The 27,248-nt window shown below is 56.6% G+C and overlaps 1 protein-coding gene across 2 annotated transcripts in view; it reads left to right on the forward strand.

Moving 5' to 3' along the window:
* The window catches only part of ARHGEF10L (Rho guanine nucleotide exchange factor 10 like), a 63,357-nt gene extending 39,312 nt beyond the window's left edge, over positions 1-24,045 (forward strand). For both annotated transcript variants that reach the window (XM_069034705.1, XM_069034703.1), the window contains 12 exons: positions 2,515-2,699; positions 6,291-6,406; positions 6,535-6,662; positions 7,822-7,922; positions 10,674-10,795; positions 13,429-13,515; positions 13,600-13,820; positions 13,907-14,061; positions 16,452-16,597; positions 18,371-18,539; positions 21,859-21,981; positions 23,071-24,045. In XM_069034705.1, the coding sequence (XP_068890806.1) occupies positions 2,515-2,699; positions 6,291-6,406; positions 6,535-6,662; positions 7,822-7,922; positions 10,674-10,795; positions 13,429-13,515; positions 13,600-13,820; positions 13,907-14,061; positions 16,452-16,597; positions 18,371-18,539; positions 21,859-21,981; positions 23,071-23,552 (2,035 nt within the window). In that variant the 3' untranslated portion in view covers positions 23,553-24,045. The remainder of the gene's footprint in view (positions 1-2,514; positions 2,700-6,290; positions 6,407-6,534; positions 6,663-7,821; positions 7,923-10,673; positions 10,796-13,428; positions 13,516-13,599; positions 13,821-13,906; positions 14,062-16,451; positions 16,598-18,370; positions 18,540-21,858; positions 21,982-23,070) is intronic.
* The last annotated feature ends 3,203 nt before the right edge of the window (positions 24,046-27,248 follow it).

The following is a 27,248-nucleotide window of genomic DNA, read 5'->3' on the forward strand; positions in this document are numbered from 1 at the left end:
TGCGGCCCCAAAACCCCACCCCAAAGCCGGCCCCAAAACGCAGCCCCGAAACCCCACCCCAATAGCTGGCCCCAAAACCCCACCCCAAAGCTGGCCTCAAAACACGGCCCCAAAACCCAGCCCCAAAACCGGCCCCAAAACCCCACCCCAAAGCCGGCCCCAAAACCTGGCCCCAAAACCCCACCCCAAAGCCGGCCCCAAAACCCGGCCCCAAAACCCCTCTGGAGATCCCAACACGGCCCCTTCCCGTTCCCAGCCCCATCGGCTCCGTGGGATTTGTGGGATCGACCCCAGGGAGGGCTGGGACCTTGGAAAAGCTTCTAAGAACTGTGGGGTTTTGGGGGAATCCTGTAGAGTTTGGGGTTTTTGTGGGGAAATCCCATCCAGTTTGGGGTTTTTGGGGCAATCCCTTTGAATTTGGGGTTTTGGGGGGAAATTCCCATCCAGTTTGGGGTTTTTGGGGGGCAATCCCTTTGAATTTGGGGTTTTTGGGGGAATCCCTTTCAATTTGGGTTTTTTTTGGGGGGAATCCCATCCAGTTTGGTGGTTTTGGGGCAATCCCTTTGAATTTGGGGTTTTTGGGGGAAATTCCAATCCCGTTTGGGGTTTTTGGGGCAATCCCTTTGAATTTGGGGTTTCTGGGGGAAATTCCCATCCAGTTTGGTGTTTTTGGGGTGATCCCATTGAATTTGGGGTTTTTGGTGGGCAATCCCTTTGAATGTGGGGTTTTTTTGGGGGAAATTCCCATCCCGTTTGGTGTTTTTGGGGGAATCCCTTTGAATTTGGGGTTTTTGGGGGAATCCCATTCAGTTTGGGGGTTTTAGGGCAATCTCTTTGAATTTGGGCTTTTTGGGGGAATCCTTTTGAATTTGGGGTTTTTGGGGCAATTCCTTTGAATTTGGGCTTTTTGGTGGGAATCCCATTGAGTTTGGTGGTTTTGGGGTGATCCCATTGAGTTTGGTGTTTTTGGGGCAATCCCTTTCAATTTGGGGGTTTTGGGGCAATCCCTTTGAATTTGGGGTTTTTGGGGGAAAATCCAATCCTGTTTGGGATTTTTGGGGCAATCCCTTTGAATTTGGGGTTTTTGGGGGAATCCCTTTGAATTTGGGCTTTCTGGTGGGAATCCCATCCAGTTTGGTGTTTTTGGGGCAATCCCTTTGAATTTGGGGTTTTTGGTGGGAAATTCCCATTGAGTTTGGTGTATTTGGGGCAATTCCTTTGAATTTGGGGTTTTTGGGGGAAATTCCCATCCAGTTTGGTGTTTTTGGGGGCAATCCCTTTGAATTTGGGGTTTTTGGGGGAATCCCATTCAGTTTGGGGGTTTTAGGGCAATCCCTTTGAATTTGGGCTTTTTGGGGGAATCCTTTTGAATTTGGGGTTTTTGGGGCAATTCCTTTGAATTTGGGCTTTTTGGTGGGAATCCCATTGAGTTTGGTGGTTTTGGGGTGATCCCATTGAGTTTGGTGTTTTTGGGGCAATCCCTTTCAATTTGGGGTTTTTGGGGCAATCCCTTTGAATTTGGGGTTTTTGGGGGAATCCCTTTGAATTTGGGCTTTCTGGTGGGAATCCCATCCAGTTTGGTGTTTTTGGGGCAATCCCTTTGAATTTGGGGTTTTTGGTGGGAAATTCCCATTGAGTTTGGTGTATTTGGGGCAATTCCTTTGAATTTGGGGTTTTTGGGGGAAATTCCCATCCAGTTTGGTGTTTTTGGGGGCAATCCCTTTGAATTTGGGGGTTTTGGTGGGAAATTCCCATTGAGTTTGGTGGTTTTGGGGCAATCCCTTTGAATTTGGGGTTTTTGGGGGAATCCCATCCAGTTTGGGGTTTTGGGGGGAAATTCCCATTGAGTTTGGGGTTTTGGGGGCAATCCCTTTGAATTTGGGGTTTTTGGGGCAATCCCTTTGAATTTGGGGTTTCTGGGGGAAATTCCCATTGAGTTTGGGGTTTTTGGTGGGCAATCCCTTCAAATTTGGGATTTTTTGGGGAAATTCCCATCCACTTTGGTGTTTTTGGGGCAATCCCTTTGAATTTGGGGTTTCTGGTGGGCAATCCCTTTGAATTTGGGGTTTTTTTGGGGGAAATTCCCATCCCGTTTGGTGGTTTTGGGGCCATCCCATTGAATTTGGGGTTTTTGCGGGGGGATCCCACCCCGTTGGGGTTTCTCCGCCCGCTTCTGCCCCGTCTCCCTCCCCGCTGCTCCCGGGCCCCTGCAGCCACCGCGGGGCCCCAGGAACGGGGCCGGACTTGGCCGAATTCTCCGCCGCAGGGTGGGAAAACCTCCCGGGATTGCCCCAAACCCCTCTGAACCCCTCTTTTTCCCCCCTCGGCAGGCCGGTGCCCGCAGGGTAGGTGCCGGGTGTGCTGTGCTGTGTCGTGTGCCCCGATTCGGGGGTTCCCGCGCCGTGCGCGTGCGTTCGGGGTCGGATCTCGCGGCGCGCGGGGCCGGGGGCGTTATTTTGGCGGGAAAATCCCAAATTTGAGGGTTTTCCTGACCGGGAGCTCTTGCCTTGGCAGAGGCCAGCTGGAAATCAGCAGCCTGGTGCCCCTGGGCCCCAAGTACGTGCTGAAGTGGAGCACGGCCCTGCCGCAGGTGCAGGTGGTGGAGGTGGGGCAGGACAGCGGCGCCTGCGACAAGGACGCGGCGCCCGGGCCCGGCGCCGGCACCCGCAGGCACGCGCCCGCCGGCCAGCCCGCCCACAGTGAGCGCCGGCCGCCGGCCCGGCGGGATGGGCTCCGGGGAGGGGAGCTGAGGGGGGTCGGAGGGAGGTTTCATCGCTCCGGGGGAGGTGGTGGGGTCACGGATGGGGTGCTCCAGGCCTCATTCCCGGTGGGAGAACGTTCCTGGGCTGGGATTTGGGGGGTTTGAGGGGATCTCACCGCTCCAGGAGGTGGTGGGGTCGTGGATGGGGTGTTTGGGGCTTCATTCCTGGTGGGAGAATGTTCCTGGGCTGGGATTTGGGGGGTTTGAGGGAGGTTTCATTGCTCCAGGAGGTGGTGGAGTCACGGATGGGGTGCTCCAGGCCTCATTCCTGGCAGAACGTTCCTGGGCTGGGATTTGGGGGGTTTGAGGGGATCTCACCTGCCTGGACTGGAATTTGGGGGGTTTGAGGAAGGTTTCATCGCTCCGGGAGGTGGTGGGGTCATGGATGGGGTGTTTGGGGCTTCATTCGTGGTGGGAGAATGGTCCTGGGATGGGATTTGGGCGGTTTTAAGGGATTTCACTGCTCCAGGAGGTGGTGGAGTCATGGATGGGGTGCTCCAGGCCTCATTCCCGGTGGGAGAACGTTCCTGGACTGGGATTTGGGGGGTTTTAAGGGATTTCATTGTTTTGGGAGGTGGTGGGGTCGTGGATGAGGTGTTTGGGGCTTCATTGCTGGTGGGAGAACGTTCCTGGGCTGGGATTTGGGGGGTTTGAGGGAGGTTTCATCGCTCCGGGGAGGTGGTGGGGTCACGGATGGGGTGCTCCAGGCCTCATTCCCAGTGGGAGAACGTTCCTGGGCTGGGATTTTGGGGGTTTGAGGGGATTTCACCGCTCCAGGAGGTGGTGGAGTCATGAATGAGGTGTTTGGGGCTTCATTCCCAGTGGGAGAACGTTCCTGGGATGGGATTTGGGGTGTTTTAAGGGATTTCATTACTCTGGGAGGTGGTGGGGTCATGGATGGGGTGCTCCAGGCCTCATTCCCAGTGGGAGAACCTGCCTGGACTGGGATTTGGGGGGTTTTAAGGGATTTCATTGTTTTGGGAGGTGGTGGAGTCATGGATGGGGTGTTTGGGGCTTCATTCCCAGCAGGATGACCTCGATGGGCTGGGATTTGGGGGGTTTTAAGGGATTTCATTGTTGTGGGAGGTGGTGGGGTCACGGATGGGGTGTTTGGGGCTTCATTCCTGGTGGGAGAACGTTCCTGGGCTGGGATTTGGGGGGTTTGAGGGAGGTTTCATTGCTCCAGGAGGTGGTGGAGTCATGGATGGGGTGTTTGGGGCTTCATTCCTGGTGGGAGAACGTTCCTGGGATGGGATTTGGGGAGTTTTAAGGGATTTCACTGCTCCAGGAGGTGGTGGGGTCATGGATGGGGTGCTCCAGGCCTTATTCCCAGTGGGAGAACCTGCCTGGAGTGGGATTTGGGGGATTTTAAGGGATTTCATTGTTTTGGGAGGTGGTGGGGTCATGGATGGGGTGTTTGGGGCTTCATTCCTGGTGGGAGAACGTTCCTGGGCTGGGATTTGGGGGGTTTTAAGGGATCTCACCGCTCCAGGAGGTGGTGGGGTCATGGATGGGGTGCTCCAGGCCTTATTCCCAGTGGGAGAACCTGCCTGGACTGGGATTTGGGGAGTTTTAAGGGATTTCATTGTTTTGGGAGGTGGTGGGGTCACGGATGGGGTGTTTGGGGCTTCATTCCTGGTGGGAGAATGTTCCTGGGATGGGATTTGGGGAGTTTTAAGGGATTTCATCGTTCTGGGAGGTGGTGGAATCATGGATGGGGTGTTTGGGGCTTCGTTCCTGGAGGGAGAACGTTCCTGGGCTGGGATTTGGGGGGTTTGAGGGAGGTTTCACCGCTCCAGGAGGTGGTGGGGTCACGGATGGGGTGTTTGGGGTTTCATTCCCAGTGGGAGAACGTTCCTGGGATGGGATTTGGGGAGTTTTAAGGGATTTCACCGCTCTGGAAGGTGGTGGGGTCATGAATGAGGTGTTTGGGGCTTCATTCCTGGTGGGAGAACGTTCCTGGGATGGGATTTGGGGAGTTTTAAGGGATTTCATGGTTCTGGGAAATGGTGGGGTCATGGATGGGGCGTTTGGGGCTTCATTCCTGCCAGGAGAACGTTCCTGGGCTGGGATTTAGGGGGTTTGAGGGGATCTCACCGCTCCAGGAGGTGGTGGAGTCATGGATGGGGTGTTTGGGGCTTCATTCCTGGTGGGATGACCTCGATGGGCTGGGATTTGGGGGGTTTTAAGGGATTTTGTCGTTCTGGGAGGTGGTGGAACCATGGATGGGGTGTTTGGGGCTTCATTCCTGGCAGGAGAACCTTCCTGGGCTGGGATTTGGGGGGTTTGAGGGGATTTCACCGCTCCAGGAGGTGGTGGAGTCATGGATGGGGCGTTTGGGGCTTCAATCCTGGCGGGAGAACGTTCCTGGGCTGGGATTTGGGGGGTTTGAGGGGATCTCATGGTTCTGGGAGGTGGTGGGGTCATGGATGGGGTGTTTGGGGCTTCATTCCCAGTGGGAGAACGTTCCTGGGCTGGGATTTGGGGGGTTGGAGGGGATCTCACCGCTCCGGGAGGTGGTGGAGTCATGGATGGGGTGTTTGGGGCTTCATTCCTGGTGGGATGACCTCGATGGGCTGGGATTTGGGGGGTTTTAAGGGATTTCATGGTTCTGGGAGGTGGTGGGGTCATGAATGGGGCGTTTGGGGCTTCATTCCTGGCGGGAGAACGTTCCTGGACTGGGATTTAGGGGGTTGGAGGGGATCTCACTTGCCTGGACTGGAATTTGGGGGGTTTGAGGAAGGTTTCATCGCTCCGGGAGGTGGTGGGGTCATGGATGGGGTGTTTGGGGCTTCATTCGTGGTGGGAGAATGGTCCTGGGATGGGATTTGGGCGGTTTTAAGGGATTTCACTGCTCCAGGAGGTGGTGGAGTCACGGATGGGGTGCTCCAGGCCTCATTCCCAGTGGGAGAACGTTCCTGGGCTGGGATTTGGGGGGTTTTAAGGGATTTCATTGTTTTGGGAGGTGGTGGGGTCGTGGATGGGGCGTTTGGGGCTTCGTTCCTGGTGGGAGAACGTTCCTGGGCTGGGATTTGGGGGGTTTTAAGGGATTTCATCGTTCTGGGAAATGGTGGAACCATGGATGGGCTGTTTGGGGCTTCATTCCCAGCAGGATGAGCTCAATGGGCTGGGATTTGGGGGGTTTTAAGGGATTTTGTCGTTCTGGGAGGTGGTGGAATCATGGATGGGCTGTTTGGGGCTTCATTCCCAGCAGGATGACCTCAATGGGCTGGGATTTGGGGGGTTTTAGGGAGGTTTCATTGCTCCAGGAGGTGGTGGGGTCATGGATGGGGTGCTCCAGGCCTCATTCCTGGCAGAACGTTCCTGGGCTGGGATTTGGGCGGTTTAAGGGATCTCATTGTTCTGGGAGGTGGTGGAGCCGCCGCCCCGGGAGGTGTTGGAGGAGCCGCGGACGCGGCGCTCGGGGCCCTCCCTGGCGGCGTTGGCTCAGGGCTTGGGCCGGATCTCGGACTCTTCTCCGCCCCCGCGGATCCCGTGGGCCTGAAATCGCGGCTTTTCCCCCCAAAAGATAAGGTCTACCTGGGCCCTCCGCGGCTCTTCCAGGAGCTGCAGGACCTGCAGAAGGACCTGGCGGTGGTGGAGCAGATCACGCTGCTCGTCAGCACCTTGCACGGCACCTACCAGGTACCGCCCGCGCCGCCACCTCCCCGTGGCCGCGGCGCTCCTCGGGAGCTGCCGGCCTCCTCCTCCTCCTCCTCCTCCTCCTCCTCCTCCTCCTCCGGCCGCCTTGGACCATCCCCGATGTTCTCCAGAACCTGAACATGACGGTGGCGCAGGACTGGTGCCTGGCCCTGCAGAGGATGATGAAGGTGAAGGAGGAGGAGATCCACTCGGCCAACAAGTGCCGCCTGCGGCTGCTGCTGCCCGGCAAGCCGGACAAGTGAGTTGGGCAGTGGGGGGGTGGGCTCGTCCTGGCCCGCAGGAGGAGGAGGAGGAGGAGGATGAGGAGAAGGATGAGGAGAAGGAGGATGATGAGGATGAGGAGAAGGATGAGGAGGAGGAGAAGGAGGAGGACGAGGAGAAGGATGAGGAGAAGGAGGAGGAGGAGGAGGAGGAGGAGGAGGAGGAGGAGCAGGAGGAGGAGGAGGAGCAGGAGCAGGAGGAGGAGGAGGAGGAGGAGGAGGATGAAGAGAAGGATGAGGAGAAGGATGAGGAGAAGGATGAGGAGGAGGAGAAGGAGGAGGATGAAGAGAAGGATGAGGAGAAGGATGAGGAGAAGGATGAGGAGGAGGAGAAGGAGGAGGATGAAGAGAAGGATGAGGAGAAGGATGAGGAGGAGGAGAAGGAGGAGGAGAAGGAGGAGGAGGAGGAGGAGGAGGAGGAGGAGGAGGATGAAGAGAAGGATGAGGAGAAGGATGAGGAGAAGGAGAAGGAGGAGGAGAAGGAGGAGGAGGAGGAGGATGAGGAAGAGGATGAAGAGAAGGATGAGGAGAAGGATGAGGAGGAGGAAGAAAAGAATGAAGAGGAGGGAGAGGAGAAGGAGAAGGATGAAGAGGAGGAGGAGGAGGATGAAGAGAAGGATGAGGAGAAGGAGGATGATGAGGAAAAGAATGAAGAGGAGGAAGAGAAGGAGAAGGATGAAGAGGAGGAGGATGAAGATGAGGAGGAGGAAGATGAGGAGATGGAGGAGGAGGATGAATATAAAGAGGATGAGGATGGTGATGATGATGAGGAGGAGGAAGATGATGATGAGGAGGAAGAGGATGAAGATGAGAATGATGAAGAGGAGGAGGAGGACAATGCGGAGGAGCAGCAGGAGGAGGATGATAGGAGGAGGAAGATGAGGAAGACGAGGAGGAGGAGGAAGATTGAGGAGAAGGAGGAGGATGGGGGGTGGTGATGAAGAAGAGGATGAGGAGGAGGATGAAGATGAGGGGGGGATGATGAGGAGGAGGAGGAGGATGAAGATAAGGATGAGGAGGATGGTGATGATGATGAAGAGGAGGAGGAGGAAGATGATGAGGGGGATGATGATGAGGATGAGCAGGAGGAGGAGGATGATGATGATGAGGAGGAGGCTGAAGGCCGTGTCCCCGCAGGTCCGGGCGCCCCATCAGCGTCATGGTGGTGTTCATCACCCCCAACCCCCTGAGCAAGATCTCCTGGGTGAACCGGCTGCACCTGGCCAAGATCGGCCTCCGTGAGTCCCACGGGAAGAGCCGCGGTCCCGGCGGGGAACGGGAAACTGGGGGGGAGCTTCTGGAGGAGGCCTGGGAGGGTCTGGATGAGATCTGGGAGGGTCTGGAGAAGGTTCTGGGAGGTTCTGGAGAAGGTTCTGGGAGGTTCTGGAGAAGGTTCTGGGAGGTTCTGGAGAAGGTCTGGGAGGGTCTGGAGGAGGCCTGGGAGGTTCTGGAGAAGGTCTGGGAGGTTCTGGAGGAGGTCTGGGAGGTTCTGGAGAAGGTTCTGGGAGGTTCTGGAGAAGAGTCTGGGAGGTTCTGGAGAAGGTTCTGGGAGGTTCTGGAAGAGGTCTGGGAGGTTCTGGAGGAGGCCTGGGAGGTTCTGGAGAAGGTTCTGGGAGGTTCTGGGAGGTTTGGGGAAGGTTCTGGAGAAGGTCTGGGAGGTCTGGGAGGTTTGGGGAAGGTTCTGGAGGTTTTGGGGAAGCTTTGGGAGGTTTTGGGGGTTTGGAGGCTTTGGGGACGGTTTGGGAGCTTTTGGAGAAGGTTTGGGAAGGCTTTGGAAAAGGTTCTGGAGAAGGTTTTGGGGAGGTTCTGGAGAAGGTTTTGGGGAGGTTCTGGAGGAGGCCTGGGAGGTTCTGGAGGAGGTCTGGAGAAGGTTCTGGAGGAGGTCTGGGAGGTTCTGGAGAAGGTCTGGGAGGTTTTGGAGAAGGTCTTCGGGAAGTTCTGGAGAAGGTCTCTGGGAGGTTCTGGAGGAGGTTTGGGGAAGCTTCTGGATGAGGCCTGGGAGGTTCTGGAGAAGGTCTGGGAGGTTCTGGAGGAGGCATGGGAGGTTCTGGAGAAGGTTTTGGGAAGGTTCTGGAGGAGGCATGGGAGATTCTGGAGACGGTTTTGGGAGGTTCTGGAGAAGGTCTGGGAGGTTCTGGAGAAGGTCTGGGAGAATTGGGGAAGGTTCTGGAGGTTTTGGGGAAGCTTCGGGAGGTTTTGGGGGTTTGGAGGCTTTGGGGACGGTTTGGGAGCTTTTGGAGAAGGTTTGGGAAGGCTTTGGAAAAGGTTCTGGAGAAGGTTTGGGAAGGTTCTGGAGAAGGTTTTGGGGAGGTTCTGGAGGAGGCCTGGGAGCTTCTGGAGAAGGTCTGGAGAAGGTTCTGGAGGAGGCCTGGGAGGTTTTGGAGAAGGTCTTCGGGAAGTTCTGGAGAAGGTCTCTGGGAGGTTCTGGAGGAGGTTTGGGGGAGCTTCTGGATGAGGCCTGGGAGGTTCTGGAGAAGGTCTGGGAGGTTCTGGAGGAGGCATGGGAGGTTCTGGAGACGGTTTTGGGAGGTTCTGGTGAAGGTCTGGGAGGTTCTGGAGAAGGTCTGGGAGAATTGGGGAAGGTTCTGGAGAAGGTTTTGGGGAAGCTTCGGGAGGTTTTGGGGGTTTGGAGGCTTTGGGGATGGTTTGGGAGCTTTTGGAGAAGGTTTGGGAAGGCTTTGGAAAAGGTTCTGGAGAAGGTTTTGGGGAGGTTCTGGAGAAGGTTTTGGGGAGGTTCTGGAGAAGGTTTTGGGGAAGGTTCTGGAGAAGGTTTGGGGGAGCTTTTGAAGGGTTTTGGGAGCTTTTGGAGAATATTTGGGAGAAGGTTTGGATGGTTCAGGAGAAAGTTTGGAAAGTTTGGAAAAGCTTGGGGAGGTTCTGGGAGTTTGGGAACTTTTGGAGAACATCTGGGAGAAGGTTTGGGAAGGTTCTGGAGGTCTGAGGTTTTGGGGAAGGTTCTGGAGGTTTTGGGAAAGCTTTGGGAGGTTTTGGGGCTTTGGAGGCTTTGGGAGCTTTTGGAGAAGGTTTGGGAAGGGTTTGGAGAAGGTTTTGGGGAGGTTCTGGAGGAGGTTTTGGGAGCTTCTGGAGAAGGTTTGGGGAGGTTCTGGAGAAGGTTTTGGGGAGGTTCTGGAGAAGGTTTTGGGGAGTTTTTGAAGGGTTTTTGGACCTTTTGGAGAACATTTGGGAGAAGGTTTTGGGGAGGTTCTGGAGGAGGTTTTGGGAAGTTCTGGAGAAGGTCTCTGGGAGGTTCTGGAGGTCTTTGGGAGGTTCTGGAGAAGGTTTTTGGGAGCTTCTGGAGAAGGTTTTGGGGAGTTTTTGAAGGGTTTTTGGACCTTTTGGAGAACATTTGGGTGAAGGTTTTGGGGAGGTTCTGGAGGAGGTTTTGGGGAGGTTCTGGAGAAGGTTTTGGGAGGTCCCGAAGGTGGCTTGGGGAGGTTCCCGATAACGTTTGGTTTTTGGAATTGCCGGGATTTTGTCGGTTCTGTGTCTGGGATCTGCTGCTCCCGGCCGGAATCTCCCGGCTGGAGCACCCCCTGTGCTGCCCCCTTCTCCATGGGCTGGGCTGGATCAGGGAGGAGGACCCGCCCCTCCTCCTGCCCATCCCCAATCCCTGCTCCCATCCCAGCTCCCTCAGGGAAGTCCCATGGAGGAAAACGCGGAAAATCTGGAATTCCCTTGGAGCGCTCGGATCGCCCCGGGCTGCAATCTTTGGGGATTCCCTGGGTTTTAACACTTCGTTCTTTAAAAAAATCTGGGAATTCTCCACGAGCTGGAAATGGGAGCGTGTCCCAGCCTGCTGCGAGGGGACGCGTCCGGATGGAATTTTTTCCCGTTTTTTCGGTTTCCGGGGGATTTTTTTTTGCCTCCGCGCCGCAATAACTCGGAGGAGGGGAGGAGGCACATCCCGAATCCACGGAAAACGGCGGCTCGGGAGCCCCGAGGAGGGGTTTTGGGGCGCGGCTGATCCCGGCGCTGCCGGTTTTCCGCAGGGGAGGAGAACCAGCCGGGCTGGCTCTGTCCCGACGAGGACAAGAGGAGCAAAGCTCCCTTCTGGTGTCCCATCCTGTCCTGCCACATTCCCGCCTTTTCCTCCAAAGCCTTGGATCTGCAGGTGAGAGCCGGGCGGGAAAGGCGCAAATCCCGCTCTGGAAGGGCTGGAGACGTCGGGTGGAAAGGCAGGAATCGATGGAATCCAAGGGGGAAAGTTGGGAATAGCAGCCGGATCCCAAATTTTGGGGGATGCACCAACATCCCGCCTGTTTGGGGTGATTTGGGTTCTCCATTCCCTCGTTCCCTCTGATCCAGCGTTTTGGGGGACAAACACACAAATCCCGCTCTGGAGGGGCTGGAAAAGTTGGTTGGGAAGGCAGGAATTGATGGAATCCAGTGTGGAAAATCGGGAATAGCAGCTGGATTGTGGCTGGATCCCAAATTTTGGGGTTCCCCGTGACCCCTTCCTGTTTGGGTTCTCCATCCCGTCGTTTTCTCTGATCCAGAATTTTGGCAGGAAAGGCACAAATCCCGCTCTGGAAGGGCTGGAAAAGTTGGTTGGGAAGGCAGGAATTGATGGAATCCAGCGTGGAAAGTCAGGAATAGCAGCTGGGCCGTGGCTGGATCCCAAATTTTGGGGTTCCCCCGCCCCCTTCCTGTTTGGGTTCTCCACCCCCTCGTTCCCTCTGATCCAGCATTTTGGGGGACAAACACAAATCCTGCTCTGGAGGGGCTGGAGAAGTTGGTTGGGAAGGCAGGAGTTGATGGAATCCACCTTGGAAAACTGGGAATAGCAGCTGGATTGTGGCTGGATCCCAAATTTTGGGGTTCCCCCTGACCCCTGCCTGTTCGGGTTCTCCACCCCCTCGTTCCCTCTGATCCAGAATTTTGGGGGACAAACACAAATCCCGCTCTGGAGGGGCTGGAGAAGTCGATTGGAAAAGCAGGAATTGATGGAATCCAAGGGGGAAAATCGGGAATAGCAGCTGGATTGTGGCTGAGTCCCAAATTTTGGGGTTCCCCCTGACCCCTTCCTGTTTGGGTTCTCCATCCCCTCGTCCCTGTGATCCAGAATTTTGGGAGGAAAGGCACAAATCCCGCTCTGGAGGGGCTGGAAAAGTCGGTTGGAAAGGCAGGAATTGATGGAATCCAAGGGGGAAAGTTGGGAATAGCAGCTGGATCCCAAATTTTGGGGACTGCAGTCAGGACATCCTGGCTGTTTGGGGTGATTTGGGTTCTCCATCCCCTCGTTCCCTCTGATCCCGCATTTTGGGAGGAAAGGCACAAATCCTGCTCTGGAGGGGCTGGAGAAGTTGGTTGGGAAGGCAGGAATTGATGGAATCCAGCGTGGAAAGTCAGGAATAGCAGCTGGATTGTGGCTGAGTCCCAAATTTTGGGGTTCCCCCTGACCCCTTCCTGTTTGGGTTCTCCATCCCCTCGTTCCCTCTGATCCAGAATTTTGGGGGAGAGACACAAATCCCGCTCTGGAGGGGCTGGAGATGTCGGGTGGAAAGGCAGGAATCGATGGAATCCAAGGGGGAAAATCGGGAATAGCAGCCGGATCCCAAATTTTGGGGGATGCACCAACATCCCGCCTGTTTGGGGTGGTTTGGGTTCTCCACCCCCTCGTTCCCTCTGATCCAGAATTTTGGGGGACAGACACAAATCCCGCTCTGGAGGGACTGGAAAAGTCGGTTGGAAAAGCAGGAATTGATGGAATCCAAGGGGGAAAATCGGGAATAGCAGCTGGATTGTGGCTGGATCCCAAATTTTGGGGTTCCCCGTGACCCCTTCCTGTTTGGGTTCTCCATCCCGTCGTTTTCTCTGATCCAGAATTTTGGCAGGAAAGGCACAAATCCCGCTCTGGAAGGGCTGGAAAAGTTGGTTGGGAAGGCAGGAATTGATGGAATCCGGCGTGGAAAGTTGGGAATAGCAGCTGGGCCGTGGTTGGATCCCAAATTTTGGGGTTCCCCCTGACCCCTGCCTGTTCGGGTTCTCCACCCCCTCATTCCCTCTGATCCAGAATTTTGGGGGACAAACACACAAATCCCGCTCTGGAGGGGCTGGAAAAGTCGATTGGAAAAGCAGGAATTGATGGAATCCACCTTGGAAAATCGGGAATAGCAGCTGGATTGTGGCTGGATCCCAAATTTTGGGGTTCCCCGTGACCCCTTCCTGTTTGGGTTCTCCATCCCTCGTCCCTGTGATCCAGAATTTTGGGAGGAAAGGCACAAATCCCGCTCTGGAGGGGCTGGAGAAGTTGGTTGGAAAAGCAGGAATCGATGGAATCCAAGGGGGAAAATCGGGAATAGCAGCCGGATCCCAAATTTTGGGGGATGCACCAACATCCCGCCTGTTTGGGGTGGTTTGGGTTCTCCACCCCCTCGTTCCCTCTGATCCAGAATTTTGGGGGACAGACACAAATCCCGCTCTGGAGGGACTGGAAAAGTCGGTTGGAAAAGCAGGAATTGATGGAATCCAAGGGGGAAAATTGGGAATAGCAGCCGGATTGTGGCTGGATCCCAGATTCTGGGGTTCCCCCTGACCCCTTCCTGTTTGGGGTCATTTGGGTTCTCCATCGCATCTTCCCACCCATCGTTTTGGGAGGAATCCCGCTCTGGAGGGACTGGAAAAGTCAGTTGGAAAAGCAGGAATTGATGGAATCCAAGGGGGAAAATCAGGAATAGCAGCTGGATTGTGGCTGGATCCCAAATTTTGGGGATTCCCGCTGACCTCTTGGGATGCTCTCCCCAGCTCGGCGCCGCCGTCCACAATCCCGTCCATTCCTCTCTCCTGGGATTCTCGGCCGTCAGCACCTCCCTGCCCCAGGGCTTCCTCTGGGTGAGCACAGCCCCCGCCAGATCCCGGGATTTGGGGCTCTTTGGGATGCTGGGATGGCTCATTCCCGCTTTTCCCGCCCCGCAGGTGGGAGGAGGCCAGGAGGGCGCGGGGGGGCAGGTGGAGATCTTCTCCCTGAACCGCTCCGTGCCCCGCACCGTCAAATCCTTCCCGGTGCCCGCCCCGGTGCTGTGCATGGAATTCATCCCGGAGCCGCATCCCGAGGATCCCGCGGAGCCGGGAATGGCCCCGGATCCGGCCCCGAGCCCGCCGCACCCCACCGTGTGCCTGGGGCTGCAGGACGGGAGGTGAGATCCCAGCTCCCCGCTCCTCTCCCCAGTCCCTCCCCGCTCCGCCGGGGCTGATCCCGGAATTCCCGGTTGCCCCTCCGCAGCCTCCTGGTGTACGGCAGCGTGGACTCGGGAACGCCGTGCCTGCTGAGCTGCAAAATCCCGGGAATGCTGCCCATCCTGTGCCTCCGGCACAGCCCCGAGTTCCTGTTCGCGGGGCTGCAGGACGGCAGCGTGGCCGCCTTTCCCAGGAATAGCGGTGAGGATTCCCGGGAATTCCGCGGGGCCAGAGCTCCTCCGCTGCTGAAACGGGGAGAAATCCCCGTTTTCCCTTGGTTTTCCCCAGTCTTTTCCCTTTTCCTCGGCAGCCCCGGGGCAGGAAAATGCGATTTTCCCGTGCTGGATCCAAAGCAAACTGGTTTGGGGGGAAAACATTGGGAAAACGGTCCTGGAGAGGGGTTGCTGCGGGATCCAGCGTGGGATGTGCAAGGAATGGGAATTGCCTTCCCGAAATTCCCCTTCTTGGGGCTGGAAATGGAGTTGGTCCCCTCCACGTGGAAAATTCCCTTTGTTCCCGTGGTTTTGGGGTTGTTTTCCCCGGATTTAGCTCCCACCCCGCTGCCATCCCTCTTTCCCAGGAATTCCTGGCCTGGATTGGGAAATTCCTTCTCTTCGTCGCTAGGGGGTGGGAAAGAGCCTGGAATCCTGCGGAGTTCGGGCCGCTTTTGGGCGGAATCCCAGGTTTTGTCCAGGAAAAGCTCCCGGAAACGGCACCTGGCTCAATCCCGAGCCACCAAATCCCGCTAAATCCGGACTTCTGGGATTGTGCCCACCCCCTTTCCCGAATGACGGCGACGCTGGGAGCCAATTAAAGGGACGTTAATGAACTTTAATTAATTGACGTGGCAGCCGCGGGGGGAGTTTTTGACCTCATCCCGATTCCCGGGAATGGCTCCTTTTCCCTGGAAGTCGGGATTTGCTGGGAGCAGGGCTTGGAGCACCCCAAGGGCTCCTTTATCCCTGGGATCAGGGTTTGGGTAAAAACAGGGATTGGGAATAACGAGAGGGAGAGTAAGGATGGATTGGGGCCGCTGGCATTGGATTCATCCCGATCCCGCCGGGAGCTGCTCCCAGACCCTCGGGATCGGGCCTGGAGTGGCCCTGCAGGAGCAAATCCGTTAAAAAAAGGGGGATTTGGCCTTTCCCAAGGAGCCCTCGGGGTGCAGGGGGCCACTCCTTCCCTGCTCCGGCGCCGGCTGCAGCAGGAAAAGGGAATTTCGGGAATGTTGGGAAGCGGGAATGGCCCTTTGGGGGTGGGGGAGGCTCTGGAGCTGCAGCCGGAGCTTCCCAGGTGCGCCGAGTGTTCCGGGTTGTCCCTGTGATCCCATTCCCTGTTATCCCATTCCCTGTGATCCCATTCCCTGATCCCATTCCCTGTGATCCCATTCTGTGATCCCATTCCCCGTTATCCCATTCTGTGTTACCCTGTTCTGTATTATCCCATTCCCTGATCCCATTCCCTGATCCCATTCCCCAATCCCATTCCCTGTGATCCCATTCCCTGATCCCATTCCCTGATCCCATTCCCCAGTCCCATTCCCTGTGATCCCATTCCCTGATCCCATTCCCTGATCCCATTCTCTGATCCCATTCCCCGATCCCATTCCCTGTGATCCCATTCCCTGATCCCATTCTCTGATCCCATTCCCCGATCCCATTCCCTGTGATCCCATTCCCTGATCCTATTCCCCTATCCCATTCCCAAGTCCCATTCCCTGTTATCCCATTCCCCATGATCCCATTCCCCATTATCCCATTCCCTGATCCCATTCCCCATTATCCCATTCCCTGATCCCATTCTGTGTTACCCTGTTCTGTGTTATCCCATTCCCCAATCCCATTCCCCAATCCCATTCCCCGATCCCATTCCCTGATCCCATTCCCTGTGATCCCATTCCCCGTGATTCCATTCCCCGTTATCCCATTCCCTGTGATCCCGTTCCCCCTTATCCCATTCCCCGATCCCAATCCCCGATCCCATTCCCCGATCCCATTCCCTGATCCCATTCCCCATTATCCCATTCCCTGTGATCCCATTCCCTGTGATCCCGTTCCCCTTTATCCCATTCCCCGATCCCATTCCCTGTTATCCCATTCCCCGATCCCATTCCCCGATCCCATTCCCTGTTATCCCATTCCCTGATCCCATTCCCCGATCCCATTCCCTGATCCCATTCCCCATTATCCCATTCCCTGATCCCGTTCCCTGTTATCCCATTCCCCGATCCCATTCCCTGATCCCATTCCCCATTATCCCATTCCCTGATCCTATTCCCTGTGATCCCATTCCCTGATCCCATTCCCCGATCCCATTCCCCATTATCCCATTCCCTTATCCCATTCCCTGTTATCCCATTCCCTGATCCCATTCCCTGTGATCCCATTCCCTGTGATCCCGTTCCCCTTTATCCCATTCCCCAATCCCATTCCCTGTTATCCCATTCCCCGATCCCATTCCCTGATCCCATTCCCTGATCCCATTCCCCATTATCCCATTCCCTTATCCCGTTCCCTGTTATCCCATTCCCCGATCCCATTCCCCAATCCCATTCCCTGATCCCATTCCCTGTGCTGATCCCTGTGTTCCAGGGGGTTTATGGGATGCAGACTCCCCGCCGCGGCTGCTCCGGGTGGGATCGGGGCCGGTGCGGGCGCTGCTGGCGCTGGAGGAGTCGCTCTGGGCCAGCTCCGACAACGTCGTCACCGTGCTGGGAACGGCCGAGCTGCGGAGCCAGGCACGGAATGGGAATGGGAACGGGAACGGGAACGGGAATGGGAGTGGGGGTGGGAACGGGGGTGGGAACAGGGATGGGAATGGGAACGGGAACGGGAACGGGAATGGGAGTGGGAACGGGGATGGGGATGGGGATGGGAACGGGGGTGGGAACGGGGATGGGAATGGGAATGGGGATGGGGATGGGAACGGGAAGGGGAACGGGAAAGGGGATGGGAATGGGGATGGGAACGTGGATGGGAACGGGGATGGGAATGGGAATGGGAACGGGAATGGGAACGGGAGTGGGAACGGGGATGGGAGCGGGAGCGGGAATGGGAACGGGAGCAGGAATGGGAACGGGGATGGGAGCGGGAGCGGGAATGGGAGCAGGAATGAGAACGGGGAATGGGAATGGGGATGGGGAAGGGGATGGGAATGGGAACGGGAGCGGGAATGGGAATGGGAGCGGGAATGGGAGCGGGAATGGGAATGGGGAATGGGAATGGAGATGGGGATGGGGATATGGGGATGGGGATGGGGACGGGAACGGGAAAGGGAAAGGGAAAGGGAAAGGGGAGGGGGATGGGAATGGGATGGGAATGGGAACGGGGATGGGGATGGGAGTGGGAACAGGAGCGGGAATGGGGATGGGAATGGGGATGGAAACGGGAATGGGAGCGGGAATAGGAACAGGAATGGGAATGGGAACAGGGATGGGAATGGGAGCAGGAATGGGAATGGGAGCGGGAATGGGAACGGAAATGGGAATGGGAATGGAAATGGGAGCAGGAACGGGGATGGGAATGGGACCTGGAAATCCCTGTTTGTCCGTGGTTTGGGAAGGATTTTTTGGGATCTCCATGGGAATGAGATCTCTGGGAATGGGATCTCCATGGGAATGGGATCTCCCTGGGAATGGGATCACCATGGGAATGAGATCTCTGGGAATGGGATCTCTGGGGGGATGGGATCTCTGGGAATGGGATCTCCCTGGGAATGGGATCTCCGTGGGAATGGGAAGGGGGAATGGGATCTCCATGAGAATGAAATCTCTGGGAATGGGATCTCCCTGGGAATGGGATCTCTGGGAGTGGGATCTCCGTGGGAAGGGGATCTCCATGGGAATGGGATCCATGGGAATGGGATCTCTGTGGGAATGGGATCCATGGGAATGGGATCTCTGTGGGAATGAGATCTCTGGGAATGGGATCTCTGGGGGGATGGGATCTCTGGGAATGGGATCTCCATGGGAATGGGATCCATGGGAATGGGATCCACGGGAATGGGATCTCCCTGGGAATGGGATCTCCATGAGAATGGGATCTCCATGAGAATAGGATCTCTGGGAATGGGATCACTGTGGGAATGGGATCTCTCTGGGAATGGGATCTCTGGGGATGGGATCTCGGGGGGGATGGGATCTCTGGGAATGGGATCTCCATGGGAATGGGATCTCCATGAGAAAGATGTCTGGGAATGGGATCTCCATAGGAATGGGATCTCTGTAGGAATGAGATCTCTGGGAATGGGATCTCTGGGAATGGGATCCCAGGGAGATCCCATTCCCAGCAGCTCCCGAGAGCGGAAATTCTGGGGGATTCGGGGAGTCGGGGGAATCGCGGGAATCGCGGCAGCCTTGGGAATGTGGGGGATGTTTGTTGGGAATGTTTGTTGGGAATGTTTGTTGGGAATGTTTGCTGGGGATGTTAGTTGGGAATGTTTGCTGGGAATGTTTGTTGGGAATGTTTGCTGGGAATGTTTGTTGGGAATGTTTGCTGGGAACTGCCACCAGCAAAGGTTCGAGGCGCACCCGGAGGCGGCGGTGACGCGCATGGTGCGCGCCGGCAGCGGCGTCTGGATGGCCTTCGCCGCCGGCTCCTCCATCCGCCTCTTCCACACCGAGACCCTGGAGCACCTGCAGGAGATCAACGTGGCCACGCGCACCACGCTGCTGCTGCCCGGTGAGAGGCCAATTAACCGCTAACGAGGGCATTAATTAATGCATTAATGGATCCTCAACGTGGCCACGCGCACCACGCTGCTGCTGCCCGGTGAGAGGCCAATTAACCGCTAACGAGGGCATTAATTAATGCATTAATGGATCCTCAACGTGGCCACGCACACCACGCTGCTGCTGCCCGGTGAGAGGCTCGTTAATCGCTAACGAGGGCATTAATTAATGCATTAATGGATCCTCAACGTGGCCACACGCACCACGCTGCTGCTGGCCGGTGAGAGGCTCGTTAACCGCTAACGAGGGCATTAATTAATGCATTAATGGATCCTCAACGTGGCCACGCACACCACGCTGCTGCTGCCCGGTGAGAGGCCAATTAACCGCTAACGAGGGCATTAATTAATGCATTCATGGATCCTCAACGTGGCCACGCGTGCCACGCTGCTGCTGCCCGGTGAGAGGCCAATTAACCGCTAACGAGGGCATTAATTAATGCATTAATGGATCCTCAACGTGGCCACGCGCACCACGCTGCTGCTGCCCGGTGAGAGGCCAATTAACCGCTAACGAGGGCATTAATTAATGCATTCATGGATCCTCAACGTGGCATTAATGGATCCTCAACGTGGCCACGCGCGCCACGCTGCTGCTGCCCGGTGAGAGGCTCGTTAATCGCTAATGAGGGCATTAATTAATGCATTCATGGATCCTCAATGTGGCCACGCGCACCACGCTGCTGCTGCCCGGTGAGAGGCCAATTAACCGCTAACGAGGGCATTAATTAATGCATTCATGGATCCTCAACGTGGCCACGCGCACCACGCTGCTTTCTGGTGGGAGGCTCGTTATTCGCTAACGGGGGCACTTAATTAATCCATTAATGGATCTGCAGGGAATTCGAGAATGGGATCTTCCTGCTGCCCATTGAGATCCTAATTAATCACTGACGAGGGGAGTTAATTCATTTATTAATGGATCTGTGGGGAATTTGGGAATGGGATCTTCCTGCTGCCCATTGAGAGCAATCAGCGCTAATGAGGGGTCATTAATTAATAACGGAAGCTCCTGCTGCCCGGTGAGAGCCAATTAATGACTAATGAGGGAAATTAATTAATGGATCCATGGGGAATTTGGGAATGGGATGCTCCTGCTGCCCGGTGAGAGCCAATTAATGACTAATTAGGGGAGTTACGAGTGGATCCATGGGGAATTCAGGTCCCGCTGGGATCCGCAGCTTTCCTGGAGCTGGGAGAGCTGGGAAGGGCTGGGCCTGGAATTTCCTGGGCGGGAATTGTGTCCCTGGGGCACCCCTGGATCCCGAATTTCTCCTGCGATCCCATCCCTGGATCCCGACTTCATCCCTGGGATCCCATCCCTGGATCCCAAATTTCTTCTGGGATCCCATCCCTGGATCCTGACTTTATGCCGGGATCCCATCCCTGGATCCCAAATTTCTCCTGGGATCTCATCCCTGGATCCTGGCTTTATCCCAGGATCCCATCCCTGGATCCCAGATTCATCCCTTGGATCCCATCCTTGGATCCCAGCTTTGTGCCCTCATCCCATCCCTAGATCCCGGCTTTATCCCATTATCCCATCCCTGGACCCTGAATTTCTCCTGGGATCCCATCCCTGGATGCTCCATAATCCCTTCAGTACTTCCGAGCACCAGACTCCTGTGATTCCCTGGTTTTCCCCTTTTTCCCGGGCCCATCCCGATATCCCAATATCCAAATATCCCAATATCCCGCTATCCTGATATCCCAACATCCCGATATCCCGATATCCCGATATCCTGATATCCCAATATCCCAATATCCCGATATCCCGATATCCCGATATCCCGACATCCCGACATCCCAATATCCCAATATCCCGCTATCCTGATATCCCAATATCCCAATATCCCGCTATCCTGATATCCCAACATCCCGATATCCCGACATCCCGACATCCCGACATCCCGATATCCCGATATCCTGATATCCCAATATCCCAATATCCCAAAATCCCAACATCCCGATATCCCGAAATCCCGACATCCCTCCCATCCCCGCCTTCCCGGGCAGCAGCGTTGGGATTCCATCCCTTTGGAGCTCCTGCTCCCTCCCCCTCTGGAATGTGGCAGCTCCTTAACGAGCCGCTCCGGAGCTGCTGCTCCGTGGATTTCTCGCTTTCCCAGGATTTGTCTCCTTCCCGACTCCGTGCTGAGCCCTTGCCAGAAAATGCTCATTTCCCATGAGAATCCCGCTTTTCCCCCACTTTCCTCCCACTTTCCTCCCACTTTCCTCCCACTTTTCTCCCGCTTTTCTCCCACTTTCCTCCCACTTTCCTCCCACTTTTCTCCCACTTTTCTCCCTCTTTTCTCCCACTTTTCTCTCCCTTTTCTCCCCCTTTCTCCCACTTTCCTCCCACTTTCCTCCCGCTTTTCTCCCTCTTTCCTCCCACTTTCCTCCCCCTTTTCTCCCACTTTTCTCCCTCTTTTCTCCCACTTTTCTCTCCCTTTTCTCCCACTTTCCTCCCACTTTCCTCCAGCTTTCCTCCCTCTTTTCTCCCGCTTCCCGCTCCCGCTTTCCTCCCCCTTTCCTCCCACTTTTCCCCCACTTTTCCCCCACTTTTCTCCCACTTTCCTCCCCCTTTTCTCCCGCTTTCCTCCCACTTTCCTCCCTCTTTTCTCCTGCCTCCCTCTCCCGCTTTCCTCCCACTTTCCTCCCACTTTCCTCCCACTTTTCTCCCGCTTTCCTCCCACTTTCCTCCCTCTTTTCTCCCACTTCCCACTCCCGCTTTTCTCCCACTTCCCACTCCCGCTTTTCTCCCACTTTCTTCCTGCTTTCCTCCCACTTTCCTCCCACTTTTCTCCCGCTTTTCTCCCCCTTTCCTCCCACTTTTCTCCCACTTTTCTCCCACTTTCCTCCCACTTTTCTCTCTTTTTCCTCCCGCTTTCCTCCCACTTTTCTCCCGCTTTCCTCCCTCTTTTCTCCCGCTTCCCGCTCCCGCTTTCCTCCCCCTTTCCTCCCACTTTTCCCCCACTTTTCTCCCACTTTCCTCCCACTTTCCTCCCACTTTCCTCCCCCTTTCCTCCCACTTTTCCCCCACTTTCCTCCCACTTTCCTCCTACTTTTCCCCCACTTTTTTCCCACTTTCCTCTCACTTTTCTCCCTCTTTTTCCCCCTCTTTTCCTTTATTCGTCTTCCCGGCGCTTCCCACTCGCTGCGGAGCTGCCGGGAATTCCGGAGGCTGCTCCCTACGGAACCCCCGTGAGCAGCCGGGAGTTCGGCCGCGGGATTCTCCCTGATCCCGGTTTTTCCCCGCTCCCATTCCAGGGCAGAAGCTCGTGCGCGTCACCAGCCTCCTGCTGTGCCAGGGCTCCCTCTGGGTGGGGACGGATCTGGGAATCATCGTCCTGCTCCCGGTGCCGCGCCTGGAGGGCATCCCGAAAATCACTGGTGAGCCCCGGAGCCCTTCCAGGGAAACGGCGCCGTTCCCGGAAAAACAGGGCCCATTCCCAGAGAAACGGGGCCCATTCCCGGAAAAATGGCACCATTCCCAGGGAAACAGCGCCATTCCCAGGGAAACAAGGCCCATTCCCGGAGAAACAGGGCCCATTCCCAGAGAACCAAGGCCCATTCCCAGCCCATTCCTGGGCTCATTCCCAGGCTCAATCCCAGCCCATTCCCAGCCAGTTTCCAGGCAGTTCCCATCCCATTCCCACCCCGTTCCCATCCCGTTCCCATCCCATTCCCAGCCCATTCCCATCCTGTTCCTGTCCCATTCCCATCCCATTCCCATCCCATTCCCATCCCATTCCCATCCCATTCCCATCCCGTTCCCATCCCATTCCCAGCCCATTCCCATCCCATTCCCACCCTGTTCCCATCCCATTCCCATCCCGTTCCTGTCCCATTCCCATCCCCTTCCCCTCCCGTTCCCATCCCATTCCCATCCCATTCCCATCCCATTCCCAGCCCATTCCCAGCCCATTCCTATCCCATTCCCATCCCGTTCCCATCCCATTCCCATCCCATTCCTATCCCATTCCCAGCCAGTTCCCATCCCATTCCCATCCCATTCCCAGCCAGTTCCCAGCCTGTTCCCATCCTGTTCCCATCCCCTTCCCATCCCGTTCCCATCCCCTTCCCATCCCATTCCTATCCCATTCCCACCCCATTCCCATCCCCTTCCCATCCCGTTCCCATCCCCTTCCCATCCCATTCCTATCCCATTCCCACCCCATTCCCATTCCCGTTCCATCCCGTTCCCATCCCCTTCCCATCCCGTTCCCACCCCGTTCCCATCCCATTCCCATCCCATTCCCAGCCAGTTCCCAGCCTGTTCCCATCCTGTTCCCATCCCCTTCCCATCCCGTTCCCATCCCCTTCCCATCCCATTCCTATCCCATTCCCACCCCATTCCCATTCCCGTTCCATCCCGTTCCCATCCCGTTCCCATCCCCTTCCCACCCCGTTCCCATCCCGTTCCCAGCCCGTTCCCAGCCCGTTCCCAGCCCGTTCCCAGCCCATCCCGCTCTTTTCCAGGGAAGGGCATGGTGTCCCTGAACGGCCACGCCGGCCCCGTGCAGTTCCTGGCGCTGGCTCTGAGCACTTTGGCCCCCGACGCCCTCCGGGCCGAGCAGGACGAGGACGAGGAGGCCGAGGAGGAGAAATCCCCGGATCCGGAGGGGCTCCCGCCCCGGGAAATGCGGAAAAAAGGGATTTTGTTACAATACCGGCTGCGCTCCACGTCCCACCTGCCCGGGCAGCTGCTCTCCGTGCGGGAAGCGCCGCCGGGAACGCCGGGACACGCCGAGGAGGACGGATCCATCTACGAGCTGGCCGACGATCCCGACGTTTGGGTGCGGAGCCGGCCCTGCTCCCGGGATTCGCCCCGCAAGGAAATCTCCTCCGTGGCCATCGTCTCCGGAGGCCGCGGCTACCGGGATTTCCGGGCGGAATCCGCGCGCCGCTCCGGAGCCGCCGACAGCTCCCTGCTCATCTGGCAGCTCCCGCTGGCGCTGTGACCCCGCCGGAGCTCCCACCTGGAATTCCCGAATTTCCTACCTCAGGAATCCCCCAAATTCCCGGGAGCACTTTGGCCGCTGCGAGGGAAAAAAAAAAAAAAACGGGAAAACCGCGGGGTTTTGCCCCAAATCCAGCGGTTCTGCTGGCAAAGGAGAGTTGGGAGCGGTGGGATTTTCCCGGTTCCCTGCATCGGGAGCGGGCCGGGCCGTGTGTGTGTGTGGATAATCCCTAGAGCTAGAAAATCCCTGGATTATAAATAGGCTGTACATTATTACCTGTAAAAAGAAGGAATCTGTATATATTGGGAATGCCGGGAAGAGCGGGAGCAGCTCCCAAAAAAGCGGCTCCGGCTGCAATACCCACTTCAATTCCCGACTGTGAATTTGAGGATCTTCGGTACCAAAATCCCCTGGATTTGGGAGCCGAGCCCGCTCGGCTTCCCGAGGAAAGGAAAAAAAGGGGGAGCGTGGAAATAAATCCCGTAGGAATCGCCGTGGTTTCCTTGGTTTGTAGGTTCGGGTCTTTCCCTGGATTTGGGGGCAGAATTCCAAGGGTTCTGCTTCCCTGGGAATGCTCCAGGATGGCTTGGATGGGATAGCGGGAGGTTTCCCATGGAATGGGATGAGTTTAAGGTCATTCCAACCCATCCCGGAATTCTGGGAGCTGCTCATCCTAAAAACCACTTCAAAACCCCCAAATCCCTTTTTTTCCCACTGGGAACGGGGCGGGATGGAGGGAAAATCCATCCCTCCTTCCTCTGCTTCCCCCTTCTCCATCCACTCCGGAGAAATCCCAACCCAGGGAGTCGGGAACTCATCCCGGGACTGGATCCATTCCCGCCGCCTCCTGGAACCGCCTCCGATCGGATTCCAGGCCGGGAATCGGGGGTGGGGGGTTGAGCTCGGGGCCCTCAGGTGCCATCGAGCGGCACCTCCGGGCTGTGAACGCTCAGCTGCTCCGGGCGCCGGCGAGCGGGAATGCTCCGTATCCCGGGATTTCATGGTCGGATTCCCGCGCGCAATCGGCTAAAAATAACCAGCGCTCGCTGCGTGCCGGGGCTGAGCCGCGGGCTCCGGGCGGCAGCGGCTCCTGGGAATTCCCTGGAATGAGGGCTTGGAAATCGGGACTCGTGAGGGCTCGTCCCGTTTGGAAGAACTTCCCGGGATTTCCAGCGTGGGTTCGCAGGGAGCACTTTGAGGGGAGAAATCCAGGAATGTTTGAGCCCCGGAGCGGGCAGAGCTTCCGTGCGTTCCATGGAATGAGGGGTTGGAATCTGCGACTTGGGAGGGGCTCATCCCGTTTGGAAAAACTTCCCGGGATTTCCAGTGTGGGTAAATAGGGATCAGAGCCAATTTTAGGGAAGCAATCCAGGAATGTTTCAGCCCCGGAGCGGGCAGAGCTTCCGTGCATTCCATGGAATGAGGGGGCACATCCATAACTTGAGGGGGCTCATCCCTCTTGGAAAAACTTCCCGGGATTTCCAGTGTGGGTTCACAGGGATCAGAGCCAATTTTAGGGAAGCAATCCAGGAATATTTTGCCCCCGGAGCGAGCAGAGCATCCCTGGGAGCTTTTTTTCCCACTGGGAATGGGGTGGGATGAAGGGAAAATCCATCCCTCATCCTTCCCACGTCGGATGGGATTTTTCCCGCTCGGATGAGGATTTTCCCCCTCTTTGAGCAGGATTTGCCCTTCCCAAGTTTTCCAGTCCCTGCTGAGGAGGTGCCTGTCCCGCTCATCCCGACTCGCCCCCAGCTCTCCGCGCTCCCCCGGGCTAAAAACGGGGATGCAGCGGAAATTCCAAGGGTTGTCCTGCTGGCCGCTCTTCCCGAGGAAACACTTCCATGGAAACTCCTCCCTGGCTCCCTCCATGTGCTGGTGGGAAGTCGAGATGGAAAAGATGGACCTGAAGCGCTCCAGGTCTTGTTCCCGGGATCTGGAGCTGCTGGGAAGGGTTTTCCCGGTTCCCAGGATCCGAGGCAGCTGCCGCAATCAGGGATCATTGTTCCCGGCCCTTCCTGGGAATTGGGCTCTGCCAGCACCGGGTGCCAAGGGGAGAAGCCGAGGGAGCTGGGAACGTTCCAGATCCGTGCTCTGCCCCTGGAATCCAAGCGCAGCCCCTTGGGCTGCCTGGAAAAGGCTTTCCTGCCCCAAAACGCCTCTCCTGAAGGATCCTTGGGACGCGGCTCCGCTCCGCAGGGCGGGATGCGGCTCCTCGGGCGGATATCCCACGTTCCATCCCAATCCCGGCCTCCGGCTTGGGCTTTGCAGGGAATGCAATGACGCGGAGCTGCTGCCGAGGCCTTTTTTGGGATATTTTCGTCTCGTTCCGTAGGGAAAAGGCTGGTGGATTCATCATTCCCGGATTTTCCTGCTCCAGGCCGGAATCCTCCCGTCTTTATTTCCCTGTCACTCAAATCTGCCTCAAAACCGGCTTTGGGCTGGTGCCTGTCCGAGCTTAAGCTCCCGCAAAGGCTTATCCCGCCCGGATTCCCGGGATTTGGCAGCTCTCTCGGTGCTCCGCGGCTCCCTCTTCCCGAGATAATGGGATTCCTTACAGCCGGATTTGTGTTCCCTGGAGGAACCGCTCGGAAACGTCGACGGCTTTGCCTTCCCCTTCCTTCTCCCGCCGGATTTGGGCTCCGGAATCGCTTCCCTTGGAGCCAACGGATGAGCAGGAGGCTGGGAGGTGACGTGGGAAGCAGCAAAGCTGGGAGCTGCGGGATTTCGGGAAGCCGGGCTGAGGAAACGGAGATTTCCAGGCCATGCTGGAAGGGGGCGTGGGAATGGTGGGTGCTGGAATGGTGGGTGCTGGAGTGGTGGGTGCTGGAATGGTGGCCATGGTGGAACGATGGGTGTTGGAATGATGGATGTTGGAATGGTGGGTGCTGGAATGGTGGCCATGGTGGAACGATGGGTGTTGGAATGATGGCCATGGTGGAACGATGGATGTTGGAATGATGGACACACTGGAAGGAGATGTTGGAATGGTGGATGCTGGAATGGTGGCCATGGTGGAACGATGGATGTTGGAATGTTGGATGTTGGAATGATGGATGTTGGAATGGTGGCCATGGTGGAAGGATGGATGTTGGAACGATGGACACACTGGAAGATGTTGGAATGGTGGCCGTAGTGGAACGATGGGTGTTGGAATGGTGGATGTTGGAATGGTGGCCATGGTGGAAGGATGGATGTTGGAATGATGGACACACTGGAAGGAGATGTTGGAATGGTGGGTGCTGGAATGGTGGCCATGGTGGAAGGAGATGTTGGAATGGTGGCCATGGTGGAACAATGGGAGTTGGAATGGTGGCTATGGTGGAATGATGGATGTTGGAATGATGGACACACTGGAAGGAGATGTTGGAATGGTGGATGTTGGAATGGTGGATGTTGGAATGGTGGCCATGGTGGAATGATGGGTGTTGGAATCATGGCCATGGTGGGAAGGGATGTTGGAATGATGGACACACTGGAAGGAGATGTTGGAATGGTGGCCAAGGTGGAAGGAGATGCTGGAATGGTGGTCATGGTGGAACAATGGGAGTTGGAATGGTGGCCATGGTGGAATGATGGGTGTTGGAATGATGGACACACTGGAAGGAGATGTTGGAATGGTGGATGTTGGAATGGTGGATGTTGGAATGGTGGCCATGGTGGAATGATGGGTGTTGGAATCATGGCCATGGTGGG

The sequence above is a fragment of the Aphelocoma coerulescens genome, chromosome 21 (assembly GCF_041296385.1).
Source record: "Aphelocoma coerulescens isolate FSJ_1873_10779 chromosome 21, UR_Acoe_1.0, whole genome shotgun sequence".
Taxonomy (NCBI): domain Eukaryota; kingdom Metazoa; phylum Chordata; class Aves; order Passeriformes; family Corvidae; genus Aphelocoma; species Aphelocoma coerulescens.